Here is an 18,279-nt window from a genome sequence, read left to right as displayed (position 1 = left end):
ACTAAATGTAAAGAGTAACACTGACCGAACTATCGTGGTCAGTGACGGTAAAGACTACAGAGCCCTGTCAATTACGTATGACTTGAGGTACTGTCAACAGAGACTGTATTATATTACTATCTACAGCTTGGCGCGAGGAGCGTGTCTCCATAGCATCGGCAATGGTCCGTCGGGCCCATACACAGGATCATCTTCCGGTGTATCTACTTCGTCGATAGTGTCCAGAAACACAACCGAGGATTTCTTTCCCATCTCATTCCGCCACTTGGGACACCCCTACAGATCATCAATACTTTATCACAGACATGAAAGAAAAGCAAAACGTACCTTTGGATATACGCCGATGTACCTGTAATCCGAAGAGCTTTCCAGGGATGAATGGGCTGTTCCGGCGGGTAGGACGACAACATCCCCTGCCGTCACGGGGACTTCTACGCCCTTCCCCTTCTGAATCTTCCCTAATAAGAGTGTTGAAGAGCCCTGAAAGATACCTATAAATGATGATGAGAGTCATTTCTACCGAGGCATGATCGGGAAGCGACTTACCGTAGCACTCATGGCTGTTGGGATGGAAATGGCGAATGGCAATATGTCCCCAAGTTCCCTGAGCATAACTTAACACGCGACACCAAAAAGCGAAAACAATTACATACCCTTTTTTCCCAACGGTGCGTGGTCAGAAATCTTGTTGCTGTCTCTTCGGTTCTCGGCTGAGGTAGCACATCGCGGTAGACAAGGATCGGAAGTCGGCTGTTAGGTGCGTCGTCCGTCCGGGGAACAAGGTAACACTCAACGCTTGAGCTCATCATGGTAAAGTTAGCCGATCTGCATAGGAAACGCCAAACCAGCACTTGTCCCGCCATATAAGTTTAGATATTTTACCCCGCGTTTGCTGTTGATAGGAGATGTCCAGGATCACGGGCCGCTTCCGTGTTTGCGGGGTTGATTGGCATCAGCTGCTCGTCTTTTGGCTTGGAAGCTTATCTTAGATATGGAGAGGAGGCGGTCCGTGGTCCGGAGGCTTGTAACTTGCATTGGAATTGGAAAGGTTGGCTTGGTATCTCGTTAGTGTGTTGATAGGGAGAGAGGAGGCTTGCACGAATGGAAGAGCTGTGATTAGAAAGGACTTTGTAGATAAATCACGTCTCTGCATCGTAACAGACTCCACCAGTTTTCGAGATCTCAATCCACATTTTCCTCTTGGAGATTGTTACTCATTCCTCTACATTGATCCTTCCAAGCAGTCATCATGGCGACTCATCAGGACAACAACGATGCAGCATCCATTGATGAGAAGCAGGACGGCAAGATGTTCGAGACATCTCTCGACCACATTCCAAGTCATGCCAACGGAACAGTCGCAACTATCGACGGCATAGATCCTGCAACTCTGCATAACGATGAAGTAATCACCCAGGCGATACAGGCCATTGGTTTTGGCAAGTTCCAATGGCAACTGACTTTCTCATGTGGTTTCGGCTTCCTAGTAGATCAGGTCAATACTCTTACCAATCCATCTTTGAAGCCTGTGAACTGATAATGTAATCAGATGGTCCTTGTCTCGATCAGCCTTGTTACACCCCAAGCCGCCATGGAATTCGGTCCTCGATATGCGACTCTCCTATCTGCATCTTCGTATGCTGGCTTACTCGTCGGCGCTTTGTTTCTTGGTACACTCGCCGATAATTTCGGCCGCAGACTAGTTTGGCAGGCGTCTATATTCGGATGCTCTATCTTGACTACCATTGCAGCTTGTTCGCCTAGTTGGGCTGCCTTGAATGTCTTTGTGGCTTTGATTGGCCTGTTTGCTGGCGGAAACCGTGAGTCACCTATGAGCCTTCCCAGAGAGTGACGCCAAGATGTTTCTTGGTCTTGATACGACACTGGCTAATCTCTTACTTATCTAAAGTGGCTATCGACTTGACACTTCTGGCGGAAGCAATCCCTCAAGAATGGTCGTTCATCCTATCAAGTCTCGCAGGAATCTGGGGCCTTGGAAATGCTGTCACGGGCCTTATTGGTAAGTACCCGAACGCCTCGCTGTCACATTTACTGATCTTTCAAAGCCTGGCCGCTCCTTGTTAACTTCGGATGCCCCAGCGGCTCAGCCCCCGAGACCTGCAGCCGCGGCGAGAACATGGGCTGGCGGTATCTCTACATCACTCTTGGTGGGCTCTGTCTCGTCATGTCGCTCATCCGTGCTTTCGTCTTACGATCCCTCGAATCTCCACGATGGCTTGTCTCTTGTGGAAAGATGAACGAGGCCGCCGAGGTAATCAACCATATCAGCAGGATGAATAAGTCGAACTATCACGTCACTGGTGATAACTTCCTGCAGCCTGAACAAGAGAAAGCCGATGGTGAGGTACGGTCTTGGCGTGCGAATATTGATCGAGCGTCAAGACTCTTCTCTGGTGCTAAGCAGATACGCCTGATGATTGGTCTCATCATGATATGGGCTCTCATTGGCATTGCGTAAGTCTGACCCTACGAGCACAATTCCATATACCTAATAACAAACAGATACCCACTCTACACCATCTTCCTCCCTTACTACCTCGCAGCTCACGGAGCCAACTTTGGCGAAACCAGCAACTACATTACCTACCGCGACTGGACCGTTTCCTCAGTCGTCGGCATCTTCGGCCCCCTCCTCAGCACCATCCTCGTATCATCACGCTACTTCAAGTCCAAGCGCTCAATGCTCCTCACTGGTGTTATCTGCGCCGCTTTCTCCGGAGCTTTCACCTCAGCTAGAACAGCAGCACAAAACCTCGCATTCTCATGCATGATTAACTTCTCGCTTAATGCCCTTTATGCTATTGTTTACTCTTATACGCCCCAGGTTCTTCAGGTTCAGAATCGCGGTCTTGGTATGGGGTTGCTTATGGCGGTTGGGAGGATGGCGTCGCTTAGTGCGCCGTTCATTGCGACTTTTGCGGATGTTACGACTTCGGCACCGATTTGGGTCGCGTGTGCTTGTTTTTTGGCGATTGGACTTATTGCTATGGCTCTTCCGGCGGATACGAGACCTTATGTATCGAAGAAGAGCCACGAGTCTAGCGTTTGAGCGAGTATTGACAGGAGGTTGTAGTATTTGAGCTAGCTGCTACGGTATTGTGTTTATATCAGAGTGGGAACAGAAATTATGCTTCTTCTTCATCCCCAATAGTTCTTGATATCCTTCAAGTCCTCAGCCAACGCAACGGGATTATCAAGGCCCGGGAAGTGTCCACCAAACTCGTGATCTGAGTAATAGCATTAGACGAATAAAACAAACCCCTGGACGGAAAGAGCACTCACTTTTGTACGAAACAAGATTTCCAACTCGGCCAGCTAGTTCCGGGGGCCAAAACCCGACATTATACTTGAAAGCGCTGAAGAGCATTGGCGCATCAGTATTGGCCTTTGTGTAAGTCGTCATAAAGCCTGCAGGGTTTGAGTAGTATATGTATACGGATGACGCAAAGGTCTTGGTGAGGTGATACAATGCAACCGTCTTCAGCATTTCGTTATGGTCCAGAACAGATGGAGGGCTTCCGGCTCGTGGATCAGACCCTTATAAATATCAGCACTATTACCAGATATTATATGGCTTAGACTTACAGGCAATAAGCTTCTCTCCAATCCAGGATAATTGCCCAACTGGATTATCGTAGAGGGCGAGGCCGATAGTGTTTGGCTAAGAATCGGCCTTTAGAACGATACATTATAACTGGCATCTGAACTTACCTTTGTTAATTGCTCCATGAAATAAGCATTGCCAGTTGTAGCCCACTCTTCAGAGAGTTTAGCTTCGAATTCCTCAAGAGGTGACAATTTGATGTCCTCGGCGGCGAGCTGGGTTCTGTCCAAGGGGGTAAACGGAAGAAATGACAAATGAGCCAGCCGCACAGAAGTGTTGAAATTCGCATAAAGACTGTATGTAACACCGGATCCCCAGTCCGTTCCGTAAGCCGCGAACTTAGGGTATCCCAAAACTTTGGTCATAAGGATATTAAAGACCCTAGCGGTATCGTGAATGGTCCAGGTCGGCGGCGGTGCCGATGAGAATGCAAAGCCTGGAAGAGATGGTATGATGACATGAAAGTCATCCTTGAGCTTCTCGATCAATGGGATGAATTCTAGAAACGAGCCGGGCCATCCGTGGTTAAGAACCAAGGGGATAGCTTTGGGGTTATGGGACTTTTGGTGGATGAAGTGGATGGTTTGGTTCTCGATGTCAGCAGTGAAATGGTGGAACCTAGCAGTATTTTTGTCAGCATCAACAGTTGAGACCCGATTTTATGACCAAAAGCATACTTATTCAGCTTTCGCTGCTCAGCTTCCCAGTCGAAATTGTCGATCAACTCGTTCCTCAAGGATACCAAGGTTTGCAAGGGAATACCGGCATCTGGAGCGAGATAGTCGCCATTTGTTGGTAGATTCGTTCTCTTGGCTAGGTCAATCATATGAGGGACTCCATGAGAAAGGTTAATGGCGAACGGCTTCAGATCGAAGCTGCTGCCTTTGCCGTCTCGAGGCGTAGGGGTTGCGTCGACATGGAATAATGACGACGTGAGGAAAGCAATGCTAAGGAAGGACCTCATTGCGAATAAATGGTGAAAATGGTATATAATGCTCTATGTATAGAATGACTTATTTCCGTTTATATGCGACTGCGTTTCTTATTTATTCCTCTCCTAGTATATAGCTGCCGAAGAATTCCACGTCTAAGTAGAATGATTGTTTATAACATAATGCTCTCAAATCACTTGATTCAGTATTATAAATCTACCTTTTGATGATAAAGACGCAAGTAGCACCTTCTGGGTTATTGACCCGCAATTATTCTGCAGGTAATGTAACCTTCTGGATGTTTTGGTGGATATGTCATACCATGTAGCCATTAGTCAACTCCGCAACCCCGCTCTGATCTGACAAGTACTTTTAACCTAGCTATCCCTTCAATCCCAGGACAGATATAAAGTCGTATATTTGTCAGCTTACAACTTCCAAAAGTTATCTCTTCTAAACTCTATATGGAATGAATAAGACGTGTGTAACATCGCGGAAGTTACACACGATAGTAGCGTACTTTTCCAGGAGAAGTGAGGATTCATGTTGCGAAGCGATACAACACTTATTCCTCTATTAACTAATGATAGGGCTCCTTGTTCTTAGGCCGGCGGTCCAGCAGGTCGACCGACGATGCGGCCTCTGTTACATGGTGAATATAGGTAAACTGGAGTCGGATGATATACTCCTCTATACCAACATGCTTCTGCCTTCACCGGTCCTTTGTAAAGAAGAGCCCCCGCATCTTAGTTCAAGTGGCGCTCTTCGCAACTACTATATCTTGGTATTTCTCAGTCAGTCACGAGAAGACCTCGGGTCGGGCCGTTTCATGTACAACTTCTCCCATCGATCCATTATTTTGAAGGGGCCATAACTAGACACAAAAGGCCGGATCACCATCCAGCATACACCGCTCCCTCATACCCTTTCAACGTAATCCCATTCTCAAAAGTATCCACATTATCTCCAAGCAACCTACTCCCCCAATCCCCCTTAACCTTAACCTTCTGCTCCTCCTCCGAAAAGCTCAACAAAACAAGTGCTTTCCTCCCATCATAACTCGTCATGGTATACGCAAAAACATCCTCGCTATCTTTATACTCATCCAAAATGTCAAACCGTCCATAAACAAAGACATCCTTCTCCTTCTGTCGCAGCTCAAGAACCTGTCTGTAGAAAGCTAACACGCTAGCATCATCCTTTTCTTGCTGGGCAACGTTCCATTCATCATAGTCGTCGTTGACGCGCATCCAGGGCTTGTCACTGGTGGTGAAGCCTCCGTTGGTGTCGGCGTTCCATTGCATTGGTAATCGACCGTTGTCTCTGGCCTTGAGTCTCATTTCCCTCATGATGTCTGACATATCAGCTCCGGGGCCTCTCTTCTTGAGCACGCTGTTGTAATAGTTCAAGCCTTCAACATCGATGTAGTCCTCGATCTTCCATGACTCAGGCACATTAGCCATGCCGATTTCTTGACCTTGGAGAAGGAACAACGTTCCACTGAGTGTTCCGAGGTAAATCGCCAGCATCTTAGCAGCCTCCTTTCGGAACTCGGGCTTATCAGATCCATAGCGTGATAGAGAACGTCCAGAGTCGTGGTTGTCCATGTAAACTGAGTTCCAGCCATCAAATTTCGGCATAGCCCCTTGCCAACGACTCGTAATGGCCTTGAGCTTGGACAGTCTGAAGTCATCACGTTCGTATTTATGATTTGGACCAAAGTCCATATCAACAATATCTCCGGTGAACAACATATTCAGCTCATGCCTGTCTTTGGCAACATAACTAGCCACACTATCCTCATCCTTTGTGAAGCCTAGTTCTCCGACGGTCATACAATCATACTTGTCGATGACTTTCTCCCTCATCTCTCTTATATACTCGTGCATACGTGGCCCGCTAGCAAAGTACTTATCGCCCGGTTGGAACTCGGCGTCTGGTCGAGTGATAGGTGCGTCGGGAAGATCGGGGTGCTTGGACATGAGGTTCATTGAGTCAATGCGGAAGCCATCAGCGCCCTTGTCGAGCCAGAACTTCATATCGTCGTATGTTGCCTCGCGCATGTCATCGCTGGCCCAGTTGAGATCAGGCTGCTCGGGCAGGAAGAGTGAGAGATAGTATTGCTCTGTCGTCTCATCGTATGTCCAGGCGCTACCACCAAAGATGGAAGCCCAATTATTAGGCGGTTTGCGATTACCGTCAGCGTCGAATTTTGGATCGCGCCAGAAATACCAGTCTCTCTTCGGCGATGTTTTTGAGGAGCGTGACTCTTTAAACCATTCATGCTCATGGCTAGTATGATTCACCACGAGGTCAAGTAGCACCTTGATACCTCGCTCATGGCACCCTGAGATTAGCGTCTCAACATCTCCAATGGTACCATACGGACGATGAATGTCGCGATAGTCTGAGACATCATATCCCATATCAAGCTGAGGACTCTTGAAGATAGGCGACAACCAAATAGCTGAAGCGCCTACGGAGCGAATGTAGTCAAGCTTTGAGATGATGCCAGGCAAGTCACCCAGCCCGTCGCCATTGGAGTCAAGAAAGCTGGCTGGGTAGATCTGGTAGACAACTGCTTCTTTCCACCATTGGCGATCGGGAGGGGTTGAAGCTGACATGATGTTTTGGCGGCGCAGTCTGGGATGTTCGATTGAGGAGAGGTGTTGTTATGAGGAGATTATGACCTTGTATATGAAGTTTCTTATACCCGACTGTTGCTTCCCGGTCCGACAATTGTTGTGTTTAATAATTATCATGTAACATCGAAGATGGGAAGCGGGTGAATTCATGACTTGACTTCTCCACGTCGATCTCGTGCCCATTCCCTCTGGGCTGAACTCTCAAGGCTGAATTGTGATTTGTTGAAGACTTACCCGACACCCAAGATGTGCACCAAATGCATCGGACCGACAATAGCACCAATAGTTGTCTTCTCCAAATGCACGGTCCTTTTTACTCCAGAGTTCAAAGAGCCAATGGAAATTCACCCATTTCTTCCATGGGTCCACTCTCCCCGATCCGGTTGTGAGATGGTGACATGCTAAAGTCTTCTCGGCCGACGAGATGGGGCGATTTTTCGCTCTCGCTGTTCCCCATGGGGCTCCATCCATCGGGAAATGTTCAACGTCTCTGGGGAAGATTCTCCAACTCTGTATAGTCATGAAATAATATATAATCCTGAGGGCATTCCCTCACAATAATCAGCAGATCATCACTACCTCAATCACTTCAACCACCCTCTACACATTCTCACAATGACCACCAAAGTCGAAGTCATCGCGACAGTGTCCGACCATGTCGAAAAGGCACCGGACTCTGTCGCCATCCAAAAGGCCATTGACGCCCAAGACCTCACCCCCAAGCAACAATACCAGCGCCTCTGGACAAATCTCAAGAAAGACAAGCGCTTCGTCCTATGGTCCATCTACATCATGTCCCTAGTTTTTGGCTGGGGTTATGACGCTGGTCTCTCAGGTGTAGCTGTTGCCTTTCCAGAGTTCCGCAAGGTTTATGGAGAGTACTACAGTGTTGGTGATCAATATGTCATCCCGGCGCTTTGGCAGTCGCTTTGGAACGCTGCTAGTACTATTGGGCAGATCTTTGGTGCTTTTTTGGCGGGCCAGTTTGCGGATTGGGTTGGGCGCAAGGCTGTTCTTTGGACTGCTGTCGCTCTATCTATTTCCTCTTCCTTTGCGCTGGTCTTTGCTCCTAGTCTGCCTATCCTCTTTGTATCCAAGCTTCTTCTTGGTCTTTCCGTTGGTCTCTCAACCGTCACACCTCCTCTGTACGTCACAGAGAATGCACCCGCCGCTCTTCGAAGCTCTCTCAGCTCCCTTACCAACGTCATCATCGTGCTGGGCTTCTTCCTCTCCTCCATCACTGGCTGGGGCTCTTCCAAAATCAAGGGAGAATGGAGCTTCCGACTTGCTTTTGTCATGACCTTCCTCGTCCCCACTCTGTTCGCCATTGGTCTTCCTTTCCTGCCCGAGTCACCTGTTTGGTACGTCAAGAAGGGCCGCGACGACGATGCCCGAAAGGCCATCTTAAAGCTCTACGGTACATCTATCGATGTTGAAGAGAGACTTGAGTTCATCAAGTCTGAACTCGAGGTTACTGCTGGCGAAGCCAATATGGCTAAGCAGACTAGCTGGAAGGCCATTTTCTCAAAGGAGCACCGAAGCAGAACACTTATTGCTGTCATGGGGCTTCAGTCTCAGAACTTCTCTGGTGGATACTTTGCCAGTAAGTAACCAGCTACTGTTCCTATTGACTCAAGTACTAACTGTTGCAGACACTTACCAGACCTACTACTTCGAGCTCATAGGCCAATCCGACCCCTTCGGCCTCACAGCCATCTCTTCGACACTCCAGTTCCTCTCCAACTGCGTCGCCGTATGCGTCTCCGATGTCCTCCCCCGTCGAAAGTCCCTCATCGGAGGCGGTACACTTCTCTGCTGCTGGTCCATCATCATCGCCGGAACCTCCCTCGCAAGCACTGCCAACACAGCCGCCAACACCGCTCTCCTCGCCTTCATGATTACCTGGTCGATGCTTTACACTGGCACAGTTGGTTGCTTCGGATGGGCAGTCGCACAGGAAACTGCTGCTCAGGCTACACGTCCCAAGACTATTGCGTTCAGCCTTGTTTGCCAGCAACTTACTGCGCTCATGCTGTCTTCAGTCTTTCCCTTCTTCATCAACCCTGATCAGCTCAACTGGGGTGGAAAGGTCATGTTCCTGTTTGTTGGTGCTGAGGTCTTCATTCTGGCTACACTGTTTTGGTTCCAGCCTGAGACGAAGAACAGGACTTATCATGACATTGATTGCCTGTATGCCGAGGGTGTTCCTCCCAGAAAGTTCTCCGAGTTTGTTGTCAACGACGGTGCTGTTGTTCGAAAGCCCACTGCGGAGAAGGAGTGATCGATCCAGTAGGGTGTTGAGAAAGTGATGGGGGTGACGTCTAGAAGTGTCGTAGATGGGCGTCGTTGGGATTGGAGTTTACATTTTGGTTATAGTATTTTGTGTAAAGAAAACAAAAGGTGTCTTGTTAAAAGAATGACAGCATATTAAATGAATCTTGTTCACTCTATCAACTCGCCCTCTCGCTAATGTCTCTTGCTGCCACGTTGTAGCATCATCCCCGTCGTCTCTTCTTTATGAGCCCATTCTAGAGCAGTTAGTGCGCTAAATTCAGTGGACCCAGTGGCGTCCAGCCATGACGAAGTGCTCTGTTCTCCGCATTTATATAAAACCCAATCCCCGCAAACTTCAAACCTTGTCGCAACTGCTTCCACTTAATCGAGCCATGTCAAGTCCAGCGCCGCCAAAACCCACCAAGATCCGACAAGCTTGTGATGTCTGCCATAAAAGAAAGATACGCTGCGATGGCTGTCGGCCATGTCACAATTGCCAAAGCTTGGATGTAAGCTGTACTTATCTGGCGGTACCGAAAAAGACGGGACCTAAAGGGCCGCGATATGCACGGAGGCCCAGACAGCGACCTGCAGCAACGGCGTTCCAAGCCTCTACCAGCCCTGAAAATGACGTCCCCAGCACCAATTCAAACAACAACACGGCATCGCCACCAACCCTGAAACAGCTCTCAGAGTCGCCGCAAATAACAGATTCTGTCATTCGATGGTGTCTCGATGCATACTTCAAGCACAAATACCCGCTTACTCCAATTCTTCATCGCCCTTACCTCGAACAAACACCAAGATCAACTGAGCAATACGGCTTGATAACCGCATGTTGCGCTGTCATTGTACTCTCGCCAGAAATACTACCGCCTTGCCCTGTCGAGGACAATTTCACGATTCCATCAGCAGACTTCTTGATAGCAGAAACTCTTCGCGCAAGAGAGTATTGCAATCTGATCGAACACCCGTCATTAATGCATATACAAACGTCTTTCTTCCTTCACGCTGCATTTTTCTCAATGAATAAGGATAACTCGGCTTGGTATTACCTGCAGGAAGCTATAACGATGCTCCAGACGTTGCGCTTGCACGAGGAGACCACATACAATGATGATGATGCAAGCGACCCAGTCTTTGTGAAGTACGCTCAGCGGATGTTTTGGGTTCTCTTCATCACTGAGAGGGCATACGCTCTACAAAGGAATCGCCCGATCAGATTGCAAGACACGTTGAAGCTTCCAGACGTTGATCCGATGTCCTCTGACGCAGAGATATTGCGGGGCTTCCTCGACCTTATCTCCCTGTTCCGTCCGTTTGGTCAAGACTTCATCTCACAGTGGAACTCCCCAACATCATCCACATCGACAGATTTCGCAAACCTGTTCCGACTGCAGTATCTTCTCAAACATTCGCTTCCGAACCTTTCAAATCACTCCCAAGTCCAACAAGCAGATCTTCTCATATCGCGTCAATGGCTGAAGATTGTTGTCTGGAAACTCTGCGCTTCAAAAAGGGTTCTCTCAACGGCGAATAGCGAAGATGTCATGTCGTTGCACTACCCAGCCAGCATAGCACGCGACATCGTATTGGTGTCGCAGTTAGTGCCGACGCAGGCCTTTGAAGCTAATGGCATCGGAATCGTTGAGAAGGTGTTTGATGTTGGCTGCTCGTTGGCGGATCTGCTGTCGTTGGTACCGCTGGAATATCAAGGTTCAACCATGGATGTTGGGGTTATTGATACACTTATGGAGACAGTGAAAATTGTCGGGACGAGATTTGGAGGTAGTTATCGACATTTGGACATATTGGTTGGCAAAGCGAGCGGGTGTCTTCTTATGAACGTGGATCGAAGTCTTCCTCCGCTCGATCATGATGAGTCAAACAATGTCGAGGAGATCTAAAGTAACCGATAATTTCCTATATACAATGAAGTATTTATAAGGAAGGTAAACCCTATTTAATGTCCTTATAATCTTGAAGAGCCGCCCAATACCTCATCATGCTCCATTAACAGCTGTTCGATATCTCGATATCCATTTTCAGATGCCCACTCCAAAGCTGTTTTCCCATGTTCATCCAAAGGCCTGTGTCAGCACCATACGCAAGGAGAAGCCGTAATGTAAATATGTTACCAGTGCGAGCTGCATAAATTAAGGCTGATCCACCTTCGATTCTAGATTCAATTTCTGGCTGCGGGAGAATTTTTCCAAACAAAGAAGAAAGTAGACCGCTTCTCGGTTCAGGCTTGTCAATGACTCTGAGTCAGCACCATGATCTATTAGTTCTTCGACTGCCCAGTTGACTCCTTGGCTAGCTGCAGCATACAAGTCGGCTTGATAAGTCAAGCTGTCCAAGATGAAAACAGAGACTGCAATTCTACATTAAATATCGTCCTTATTCATCACGAAGGAATACAAATCGCGATTTAGAGTGCATTAAAACTAGTAACATCACTATTTAAACCTGAATACTAGACATTCATCCTGTCTAACGTACCAGACTGTCGAGTCAATGCTATTAATATACCTAGTCTTCCAGCTTTGATTTGACGATTATATCGGTACATGTGTCCAATGTCCTATGTTGTGGATGTTCTGATCGCCAGTTTGTAAAAGTCCTTCTTTCGTTCAAAGATGCATACTAGTCGTCCGCACCTAGCGAATCTGCGTGCGTTATCGCCGAATCCCTCAAGAATGATCAAGCTCAAAGAACATACAGCAAAGCCCTAGTCGAATAGAAAGGCCCTCTGTGCCGACTGGGTCATCTTCACTCTCGTCCTCAGTCTTCTGCGATTCCATTTTCTCTTTTCGGCGAGAAGGCTCTGTGGCAGCTTGTTGATGACGACAGTTGCATTTGGTAGTTTTGGCAGTCTTGTTCTGGTCGTTGCGATGCTGGGATTGGCTGTCTTGATCGTTGCCCGCAGACTTTTTGCGTTCGCAAGATTGCAACTCCAGGTCCTTCGCGTTGCCAGGTTTCTTTTCATCTGGTCTCCCATACTGATTGATTGACCAATCTCGATGTTTGCCGTTGAAACCGTGTTGCTGGACGTCCTCGCCACTGAAGGGGTTGGGCGGGTTGTCTTGATGACCGAATGACATTTTGCTGTTTATCGCCGACTGTGGATTACTATTATGTGTGAAGCCTGGCTCGAAGGAAACGGAGGAGGGAGCAAGCGGTGGATGATGGGCGAGACTTATACATGTGCGTTGGGTCTCGTGGCCGCGAATGGATTTGTGAAGAGTCTTTTTATTGGAGAGTTGAGGAAAATCTACTCTGCGATTTCACAATATGATAGGCTGATTCAAGCTGGCCAGTCAGGAGTCGGGTGTCTCTATGGTACATGCGAGTGCGATGGTTTAGCTCGTGAATTTATAAGGCACATCGTACCCCGGATTGTGAGGCAGATGTGTTATTTGCAGCTGGGACCTGCGGCTGAGAGCTGGTATTCGTACCACAGAACTTAGCTATAGGACGAGAAGCAACACTGGGGATTAATCTTTGAGAAGATAAAACTTAAAAGTCTAAAGTTAATAGTATTTTCACAATTTCAGTGTATTAAACTTCAGACCGAGATAATGGACGAATGATGCTCGGGTTGATTTAAAGTTGAGATCAAATTCGAACCTATAAAGTGACCTTACGTGTCCAACTTGAGCTTCATTAAAAGTGCTTATCCAGCTCTACAATTGATGTCTCTCTGGGAGATATTGACCGGCTGGTGAAGCTTTCTATTATGACACTTGGAGGGCAAGGTCACATTGTCGGTCCACATTTCCCAAAGGAGCGACGGAGTCAGCATGAGGAATAGACGCAGTCATCGTACGAAAACGAGCCATACCCATAAGAGGAATCAGCCGAATTGACATTGCACTCCGTCCCTCCTTGGGGATATGTAAGAATGGTTATCGCAGAGAGTTAATTATATAAACCCCAAGCACCCTTCCGTAATGTTTGAAGACCAACGCAATCTTGATCACTCTCAGTAGGCGCCGAGCAGCTCTGTCGTATCCATTTCACACATAAACATATAATTCGGACTTTTGATCTTCAAGATGGCAACTTCTAAGCCCAAGATTCTGGTAGTCCTGACCTCTGCGGATAAAGTCCCAAAGACTGGAAAACAGATCGGATGGTATCTGGTGAGTGCAATACATCCTCGATCTTTACCTACATACCCACAGATTGTCTTTTACAAGCCTCAAGTGATCAGTGCTAACATAGTCAGCCTGAGCTTGCTCACCCATTTCACGTCCTCAACCCTCGCGCCCAACTGGTCTATGCGACTCCCAAGGGCGGCGAATCTCCACTTGATCCTGTATCGGTGGAGCTCTTCAAAGATGATCCCGTGTGCAAGGACTTCCTCGAGAACCACGAGTCAGTTTGGAAGAACACTCTCAAGCTAAGCGACGTTGCCGGTCGAGCCTCAGAGTTCGACGCGATCTTTTACCCAGGCGGGCACGGTCCAATGGTAGACCTTGTCCATGATGAGCACTCCAAAGACCTCCTTCGCGATTTCCATTCGCAAGACAAGGTTATTTCAGCAGTGTGTCACGGACCAGCTGCTTTCGTGAATGCGACGACCGCATCAGGAGAGTTGATCTTGAAGGGCAAGCAGGTCACTGGTTTTGATGACGTGGGCGAAGAAATGTTCAAGTTTACGGAGGATATGGACTTTAGTCTTGAGAGGAGGTTGGGTGAGGCTAGTGGTGGAAAGTATGTCAAGGCTGAGGAGGGACCTCTTGCGGAGAAGGTTGTTGTTGATGGGAAGATGATTACGGGTCAGAATCCAGCGTCGTCGAAGGGCGTTGCCGAGGAGATCGCCAAGGCGCTTGGAGTGTATTAAAGTGCCAGGATTTACATCGGTTTACCTTGCACTGACGTGTATATAGATGTTTTCTCATAAAATGCAAGATGTGCCAGCTTTCTGTTTGATGTTAACTTGCCGCAGCGATTGAGGAATCCTGGTGATGGGTAAGCCCAGACTCGAATTCATGCTTATCTCCTACCGTACCAATCATGGTCGTTATCGCAAGCGATATGGATCCACATCTACTACCAGGATCGGCTTTAGCCAGCTTCTTCTAACTCCGATTCAACGGTTCGGGCGGATATTAGTGCTGACAAACATCACGAACCCCTCTACATCAGTCTCAATTGCTTCATATCCAGATGTGTCGAAACAGAAATATGTTTGGAACCTTCTCTGCTTCCAGCTCACCCACTCCGTCAAGAAAACCCAAGCGCAATCAGGTATCAAAGGCCTGTGACTCGTGCCGACTGCATCGCGTCAAATGCGATACCGAATACCCATGCCAGAATTGCTCAAGCAAAGGTTGGCAATGTAATAGCACGAGCCGACAGAGTCCAGGCTGGAATCTGTCCCGCGCTATGAGGTATATGTTAAATGCCGTTGACCCTGTACTGACTTCAATCCCCTGGCTGACACAACCCATAGCGAGATCGACAGATTGAGAGCTCAAGTGAAAGAGCTTGAGGGACAGCTCAAAGATACGAATATCCCGACACCGCCAGATGAAGATATTTCGGGACTCATATCGCAAGATTCGTCTCCCAGCTTAGTCCCATTTCACAACGAGGGAGTTCAATTCGATACCGCGACAGCCAATCAATCATCAGCTCCCAGCACTCAGTTTTACGGGCCTTCATCAACGTACTACTTCATTCATTGTATCAGCCAGCGTCTCAAAGCAAATGGTTTAGCTCTGAACGCCGATCAGGAGCCTCACAGCTTGATACCCAACTCGGCAAGCAGATCTATGGTTAACGTCATCAATACTCCGGATGCCGAGTTAGATGAACACCAAACCTCGGATAACGCGGTGCCGACCAGAGCGGCTCACGGGTTGACTGAGAAAACTCTTTCCGGAAAAGACTTGTCTGCAACCCAAGAGGCCTTCTTCCTTGACCTCTTTTGGGACTCGTGGCATTGCTGTTACCAGCTTCTCGACGAGGAAGAGTTCAAGGAGCACTACAAGTCATTATGGAATGAGCCAATCGGCAACACAAGAAAGGACTCGCCTCTTGTTGATATCGTTTTGGCATTGTGCATGCAGTTCGGCGTCACATCGCTGCCTCGTCAAAGTGGTTACAAGGCAGAGATTAACTCTCGCGACGCGGCCGTTGCGGGCCGTTGGCTATACCAGCGCTGCCAAAGGCTGATATCGTGTGACTTGGAGAGACCAACACTCGAGACCTTCCAGTGTCAACTGTGGTCGGCGGTTTATCTAGCCAATGCCTCTTATCAGAATATGGCGCAGAATGTGCTGGGTGTTGCAGCGCGCACAGCATATACATTGGGACTGCACATTGAACCAGGGAACGATCTACCCGTACAAGAAGGAGAAGCACGAAAGAGGGCATGGTGCATCATGTTCATGTTCGAAACTAGATCATGCATTCGTTTGGGGCGGCCTTGGGTCACCCAAACACAGCCGATTTCACCATTATTGCCTACCAGCGACCAAGGCCATGTTACAGCTGGCGTTAATCAGCTGAGATACACCACTGAGAGAACTAAACTCACCGAGATAGCCCGATCAGCCTTTGACAGTGCCTTTAATCACCGACCGAGCGGCGAAGCTTGCACAACGACTCCCGACAGTCTACCAAAAGCATCTGCTTCCAGTATGGATAGAATCCGGGCTTGGGCTGAATCTCTACCTTATATGCTGAAGACGGAGAGACGGAGTGGTGGAAAGCCTCTCTCAACTGATCTCTCAGAAATTGAGATTGAATATTTTGCGCCAGTCTCGTTGCGAAGACAGCGCTTGATGTTGGAGCTGTTCTATCACGAACTGATACTGACACTTGGACGTCACTGCATCAGCCAGTCTTTGACTCGTTCTGGGGGCACAGGGACCCCCTCATCTCATGAAGTAGCAGACACATCCGCTTTACACGCAGCAGCAACAACGAAACTTCTACATCAGGTCTATCAAGAATACGACATCTTGAATGGATGGTACGAGCCGTTCAACTGTCAATGGAACGCTGCTATAACACTCGTTGGATATCTCTTGGCATGTCCCCAAGATAGCTCAGCTAGTTCAATCGCACGCACGGCTCTGTCGGAAAGTGTTACGGTGCTGGAAAAGATGGGGGAGTTCTTTGGAACAGCTTCAAGCGCGGCTGGCGTGATACGGACACTCCACCAGAGGCTGAACATGCCGGTCGAAGCTCATATGGCGACAGACAGCAACACCGTCACACCTAACACAGTCCAAGACATCGACTTCAATGACCTTGGGGCTTTGGACCTGTCGATTGAGGGTATACTGGGAACCTTTGGGACCGAATCTGAGTTTGAGAGACTTGGGTTTGGCATTGACATGCAGGACTTTCTAGCTAATGATGCTGAGAATATGGGTGCAATGTAATTGCCGCTCAACAGAACTGTCTTAGCTAAGCCCCAAACTTTTCAATGTTCTCCAGCACCATGTCCTTCCATCCCTGTACCAGCTCCTGTCTCTGACCCCTCGGCGATATCTCCGCAATAGCCCACAAGAAGTCAACCGCTCTCTGCATATCGTCCTGCAGTGTTGAGGTGTACTCCGTCTCCTGGAATAACGTGCAGCCCTTCTCCTTGCAACGCTGCTTGAAGACTTCCAGCAACCTGTATTTTTCATTCAACGATTCCGAGGTGTCGATCCCGTTCCAGAGAAAGGAGCTTCTTGGGTTCCACTGAGGGTATGGCACGACGCCAGCGAATTCCCAGTCGAGAATGTCAGTGATTTTGCCAGGCAACGAGTCGAACATCATGTTAGCGAAGTATAGATCTTTATGGGCGAGGCGTAACTTGACGTTGTTGAGCTCGTTGGCGTGTTTTGGGAGGGAGGCTACGAATGCCTCGAGGCGGGGGACTATATCTCGCATGAAAGCCAACTTTTCATGGGTTTGGATGAGTCGTATGTACTTTGCTACATGTGCTGTTATGTATTCGACGTACGTCTTGTATGGTCCTCCGATGTTCAGAGTCGCCACTGGCTCCTTCAGGCCATAGCGCTTCAATGTCTGGGACCTGCCAGAAGGTCTCGTCCACCACTGGGCCGAGCTGAACTTCACCTTGATCATCGAGGGTCAACCCTCCGATACAGTCCCATGGATGCGCCTGGAGCTGGGTGAGTAAGTCGATCAGCTGGTCGAGAATTTGGTTCATTTGCTCATCACTTAACCTGTCGTAAACATCGCTGAGTGTGACGCCCTGAATGTGTGACAGCAAGGTATACTCGTGACCGACCGGGATATTGGTGAAGCTATCATAGGCAATAACATCTGGCAGAGGAATGGTGGTGTTCTTGGAGAGCCAGGTCATGACGCCGATCTCATTTTTGGTCTTGATGTTGGGAAGGTGATTGCCTGCGACGCGAAGGACAAGCTAATAGTGACCGCGTGACAGCTCAATTGGCGGAAGAGTGATGAAATAAATAGAATGGTATTGTGCTTTCATCTTTGGATCTTCTATGGCGCTCGCTCGAGGTAGGCGCAAGACCTGCAAAAGTTGGTTGATCGCATCCTCCGAGATGGGAGGTGGGAGGTGATCGGCTGGCGCACCCATGGTGGGCGATGTTGATGTGAAGCTGAAGAGGAGAGGAAGAAAGTGATTGCGTAGGAAATCGAGAATCTTTTCAGGTGAAAAGCAGGCAAAAGAAAGTGATTCGTGCCGATAATATAGGCAGCAAAGACCTTAATGGATCTCCGTAATTCAAGCTTTTGCAGTAAGATTTTAAGGTTAGGCGTCTTATGGCTTGGCTTTCCTCACAAAACTGTGGTATGCATT

The 18,279-nt window shown here is 48.3% G+C and overlaps 10 protein-coding genes across 10 annotated transcripts; 5 read left to right on the top strand and 5 right to left on the bottom strand.

Annotated features, from left to right (window-relative positions):
- Window positions 1-120: 120 nt before the first annotated feature.
- Window positions 121-806, bottom strand: FOIG_14965 (uncharacterized protein; the record flags this gene model as incomplete). Its single annotated transcript, XM_031216264.1, has 4 exons — window positions 121-276; window positions 328-491; window positions 547-604; window positions 654-806. 4 exons carry the CDS (start codon window positions 804-806, stop codon window positions 121-123), a joined length of 531 nt encoding a protein of 176 aa, XP_031053946.1.
- Window positions 807-1,249: 443 nt separating this feature from the next.
- FOIG_14964 (uncharacterized protein) lies at window positions 1,250-3,070 on the top strand (the record flags this gene model as incomplete). The annotated part of the gene is made up of 5 exons (XM_031216263.1): window positions 1,250-1,495; window positions 1,550-1,820; window positions 1,910-2,020; window positions 2,067-2,475; window positions 2,524-3,070. 5 exons carry the CDS (start codon window positions 1,250-1,252, stop codon window positions 3,068-3,070), a joined length of 1,584 nt encoding a protein of 527 aa, XP_031053945.1.
- FOIG_14963 (uncharacterized protein) lies at window positions 3,071-4,589 on the bottom strand (the record flags this gene model as incomplete). The annotated part of the gene is made up of 5 exons (XM_031216262.1): window positions 3,071-3,248; window positions 3,304-3,558; window positions 3,607-3,682; window positions 3,733-4,243; window positions 4,303-4,589. The coding sequence occupies 5 exons, from the start codon at window positions 4,587-4,589 to the stop codon at window positions 3,160-3,162; spliced, it is 1,218 nt and encodes a 405-aa protein (XP_031053944.1). The 3' UTR covers window positions 3,071-3,159.
- Window positions 4,590-5,378: 789 nt separating this feature from the next.
- FOIG_14962 (uncharacterized protein) lies at window positions 5,379-7,204 on the bottom strand. Its single transcript, XM_031216261.1, has one exon. It carries the CDS (start codon window positions 7,179-7,181, stop codon window positions 5,451-5,453), a length of 1,731 nt encoding a protein of 576 aa, XP_031053943.1. The 5' UTR covers window positions 7,182-7,204; the 3' UTR covers window positions 5,379-5,450.
- A 613-nt stretch (window positions 7,205-7,817) lies between these two features.
- FOIG_14961 (uncharacterized protein) lies at window positions 7,818-9,483 on the top strand (the record flags this gene model as incomplete). The annotated part of the gene is made up of 2 exons (XM_031216260.1): window positions 7,818-8,805; window positions 8,855-9,483. The coding sequence occupies 2 exons, from the start codon at window positions 7,818-7,820 to the stop codon at window positions 9,481-9,483; spliced, it is 1,617 nt and encodes a 538-aa protein (XP_031053942.1).
- Window positions 9,484-9,947: 464 nt separating this feature from the next.
- FOIG_14960 (uncharacterized protein) lies at window positions 9,948-11,383 on the top strand (the record flags this gene model as incomplete). The annotated part of the gene is made up of 2 exons (XM_031216259.1): window positions 9,948-9,985; window positions 10,057-11,383. The coding sequence occupies 2 exons, from the start codon at window positions 9,948-9,950 to the stop codon at window positions 11,381-11,383; spliced, it is 1,365 nt and encodes a 454-aa protein (XP_031053941.1).
- A 786-nt stretch (window positions 11,384-12,169) lies between these two features.
- Window positions 12,170-12,580, bottom strand: FOIG_14959 (uncharacterized protein; the record flags this gene model as incomplete). The annotated part of the gene is made up of 1 exon (XM_031216258.1): window positions 12,170-12,580. The coding sequence occupies one exon, from the start codon at window positions 12,578-12,580 to the stop codon at window positions 12,170-12,172; it is 411 nt and encodes a 136-aa protein (XP_031053940.1).
- Window positions 12,581-13,534: 954 nt separating this feature from the next.
- On the top strand, window positions 13,535-14,325 carry FOIG_14958 (uncharacterized protein; the record flags this gene model as incomplete). Its single annotated transcript, XM_031216257.1, has 2 exons — window positions 13,535-13,621; window positions 13,708-14,325. 2 exons carry the CDS (start codon window positions 13,535-13,537, stop codon window positions 14,323-14,325), a joined length of 705 nt encoding a protein of 234 aa, XP_031053939.1.
- A 344-nt stretch (window positions 14,326-14,669) lies between these two features.
- FOIG_14957 (uncharacterized protein) lies at window positions 14,670-16,879 on the top strand (the record flags this gene model as incomplete). Its single annotated transcript, XM_031216256.1, has 2 exons — window positions 14,670-14,875; window positions 14,938-16,879. 2 exons carry the CDS (start codon window positions 14,670-14,672, stop codon window positions 16,877-16,879), a joined length of 2,148 nt encoding a protein of 715 aa, XP_031053938.1.
- Window positions 16,880-16,904: 25 nt separating this feature from the next.
- Window positions 16,905-17,814, bottom strand: FOIG_14956 (uncharacterized protein; the record flags this gene model as incomplete). Its single annotated transcript, XM_031216255.1, has 2 exons — window positions 16,905-17,414; window positions 17,449-17,814. 2 exons carry the CDS (start codon window positions 17,812-17,814, stop codon window positions 16,905-16,907), a joined length of 876 nt encoding a protein of 291 aa, XP_031053937.1.
- Between the last annotated feature and the right edge of the window lie 465 nt (window positions 17,815-18,279).

The sequence above is a fragment of the Fusarium odoratissimum genome, assembly GCF_000260195.1.
Source record: "Fusarium odoratissimum NRRL 54006 unplaced genomic scaffold supercont1.46, whole genome shotgun sequence".
Classification (NCBI taxonomy): domain Eukaryota; kingdom Fungi; phylum Ascomycota; class Sordariomycetes; order Hypocreales; family Nectriaceae; genus Fusarium; species Fusarium odoratissimum.
Note: the sequence above shows the minus strand (reverse complement) of the source record. Positions and strands in the feature narration are given on the sequence as shown.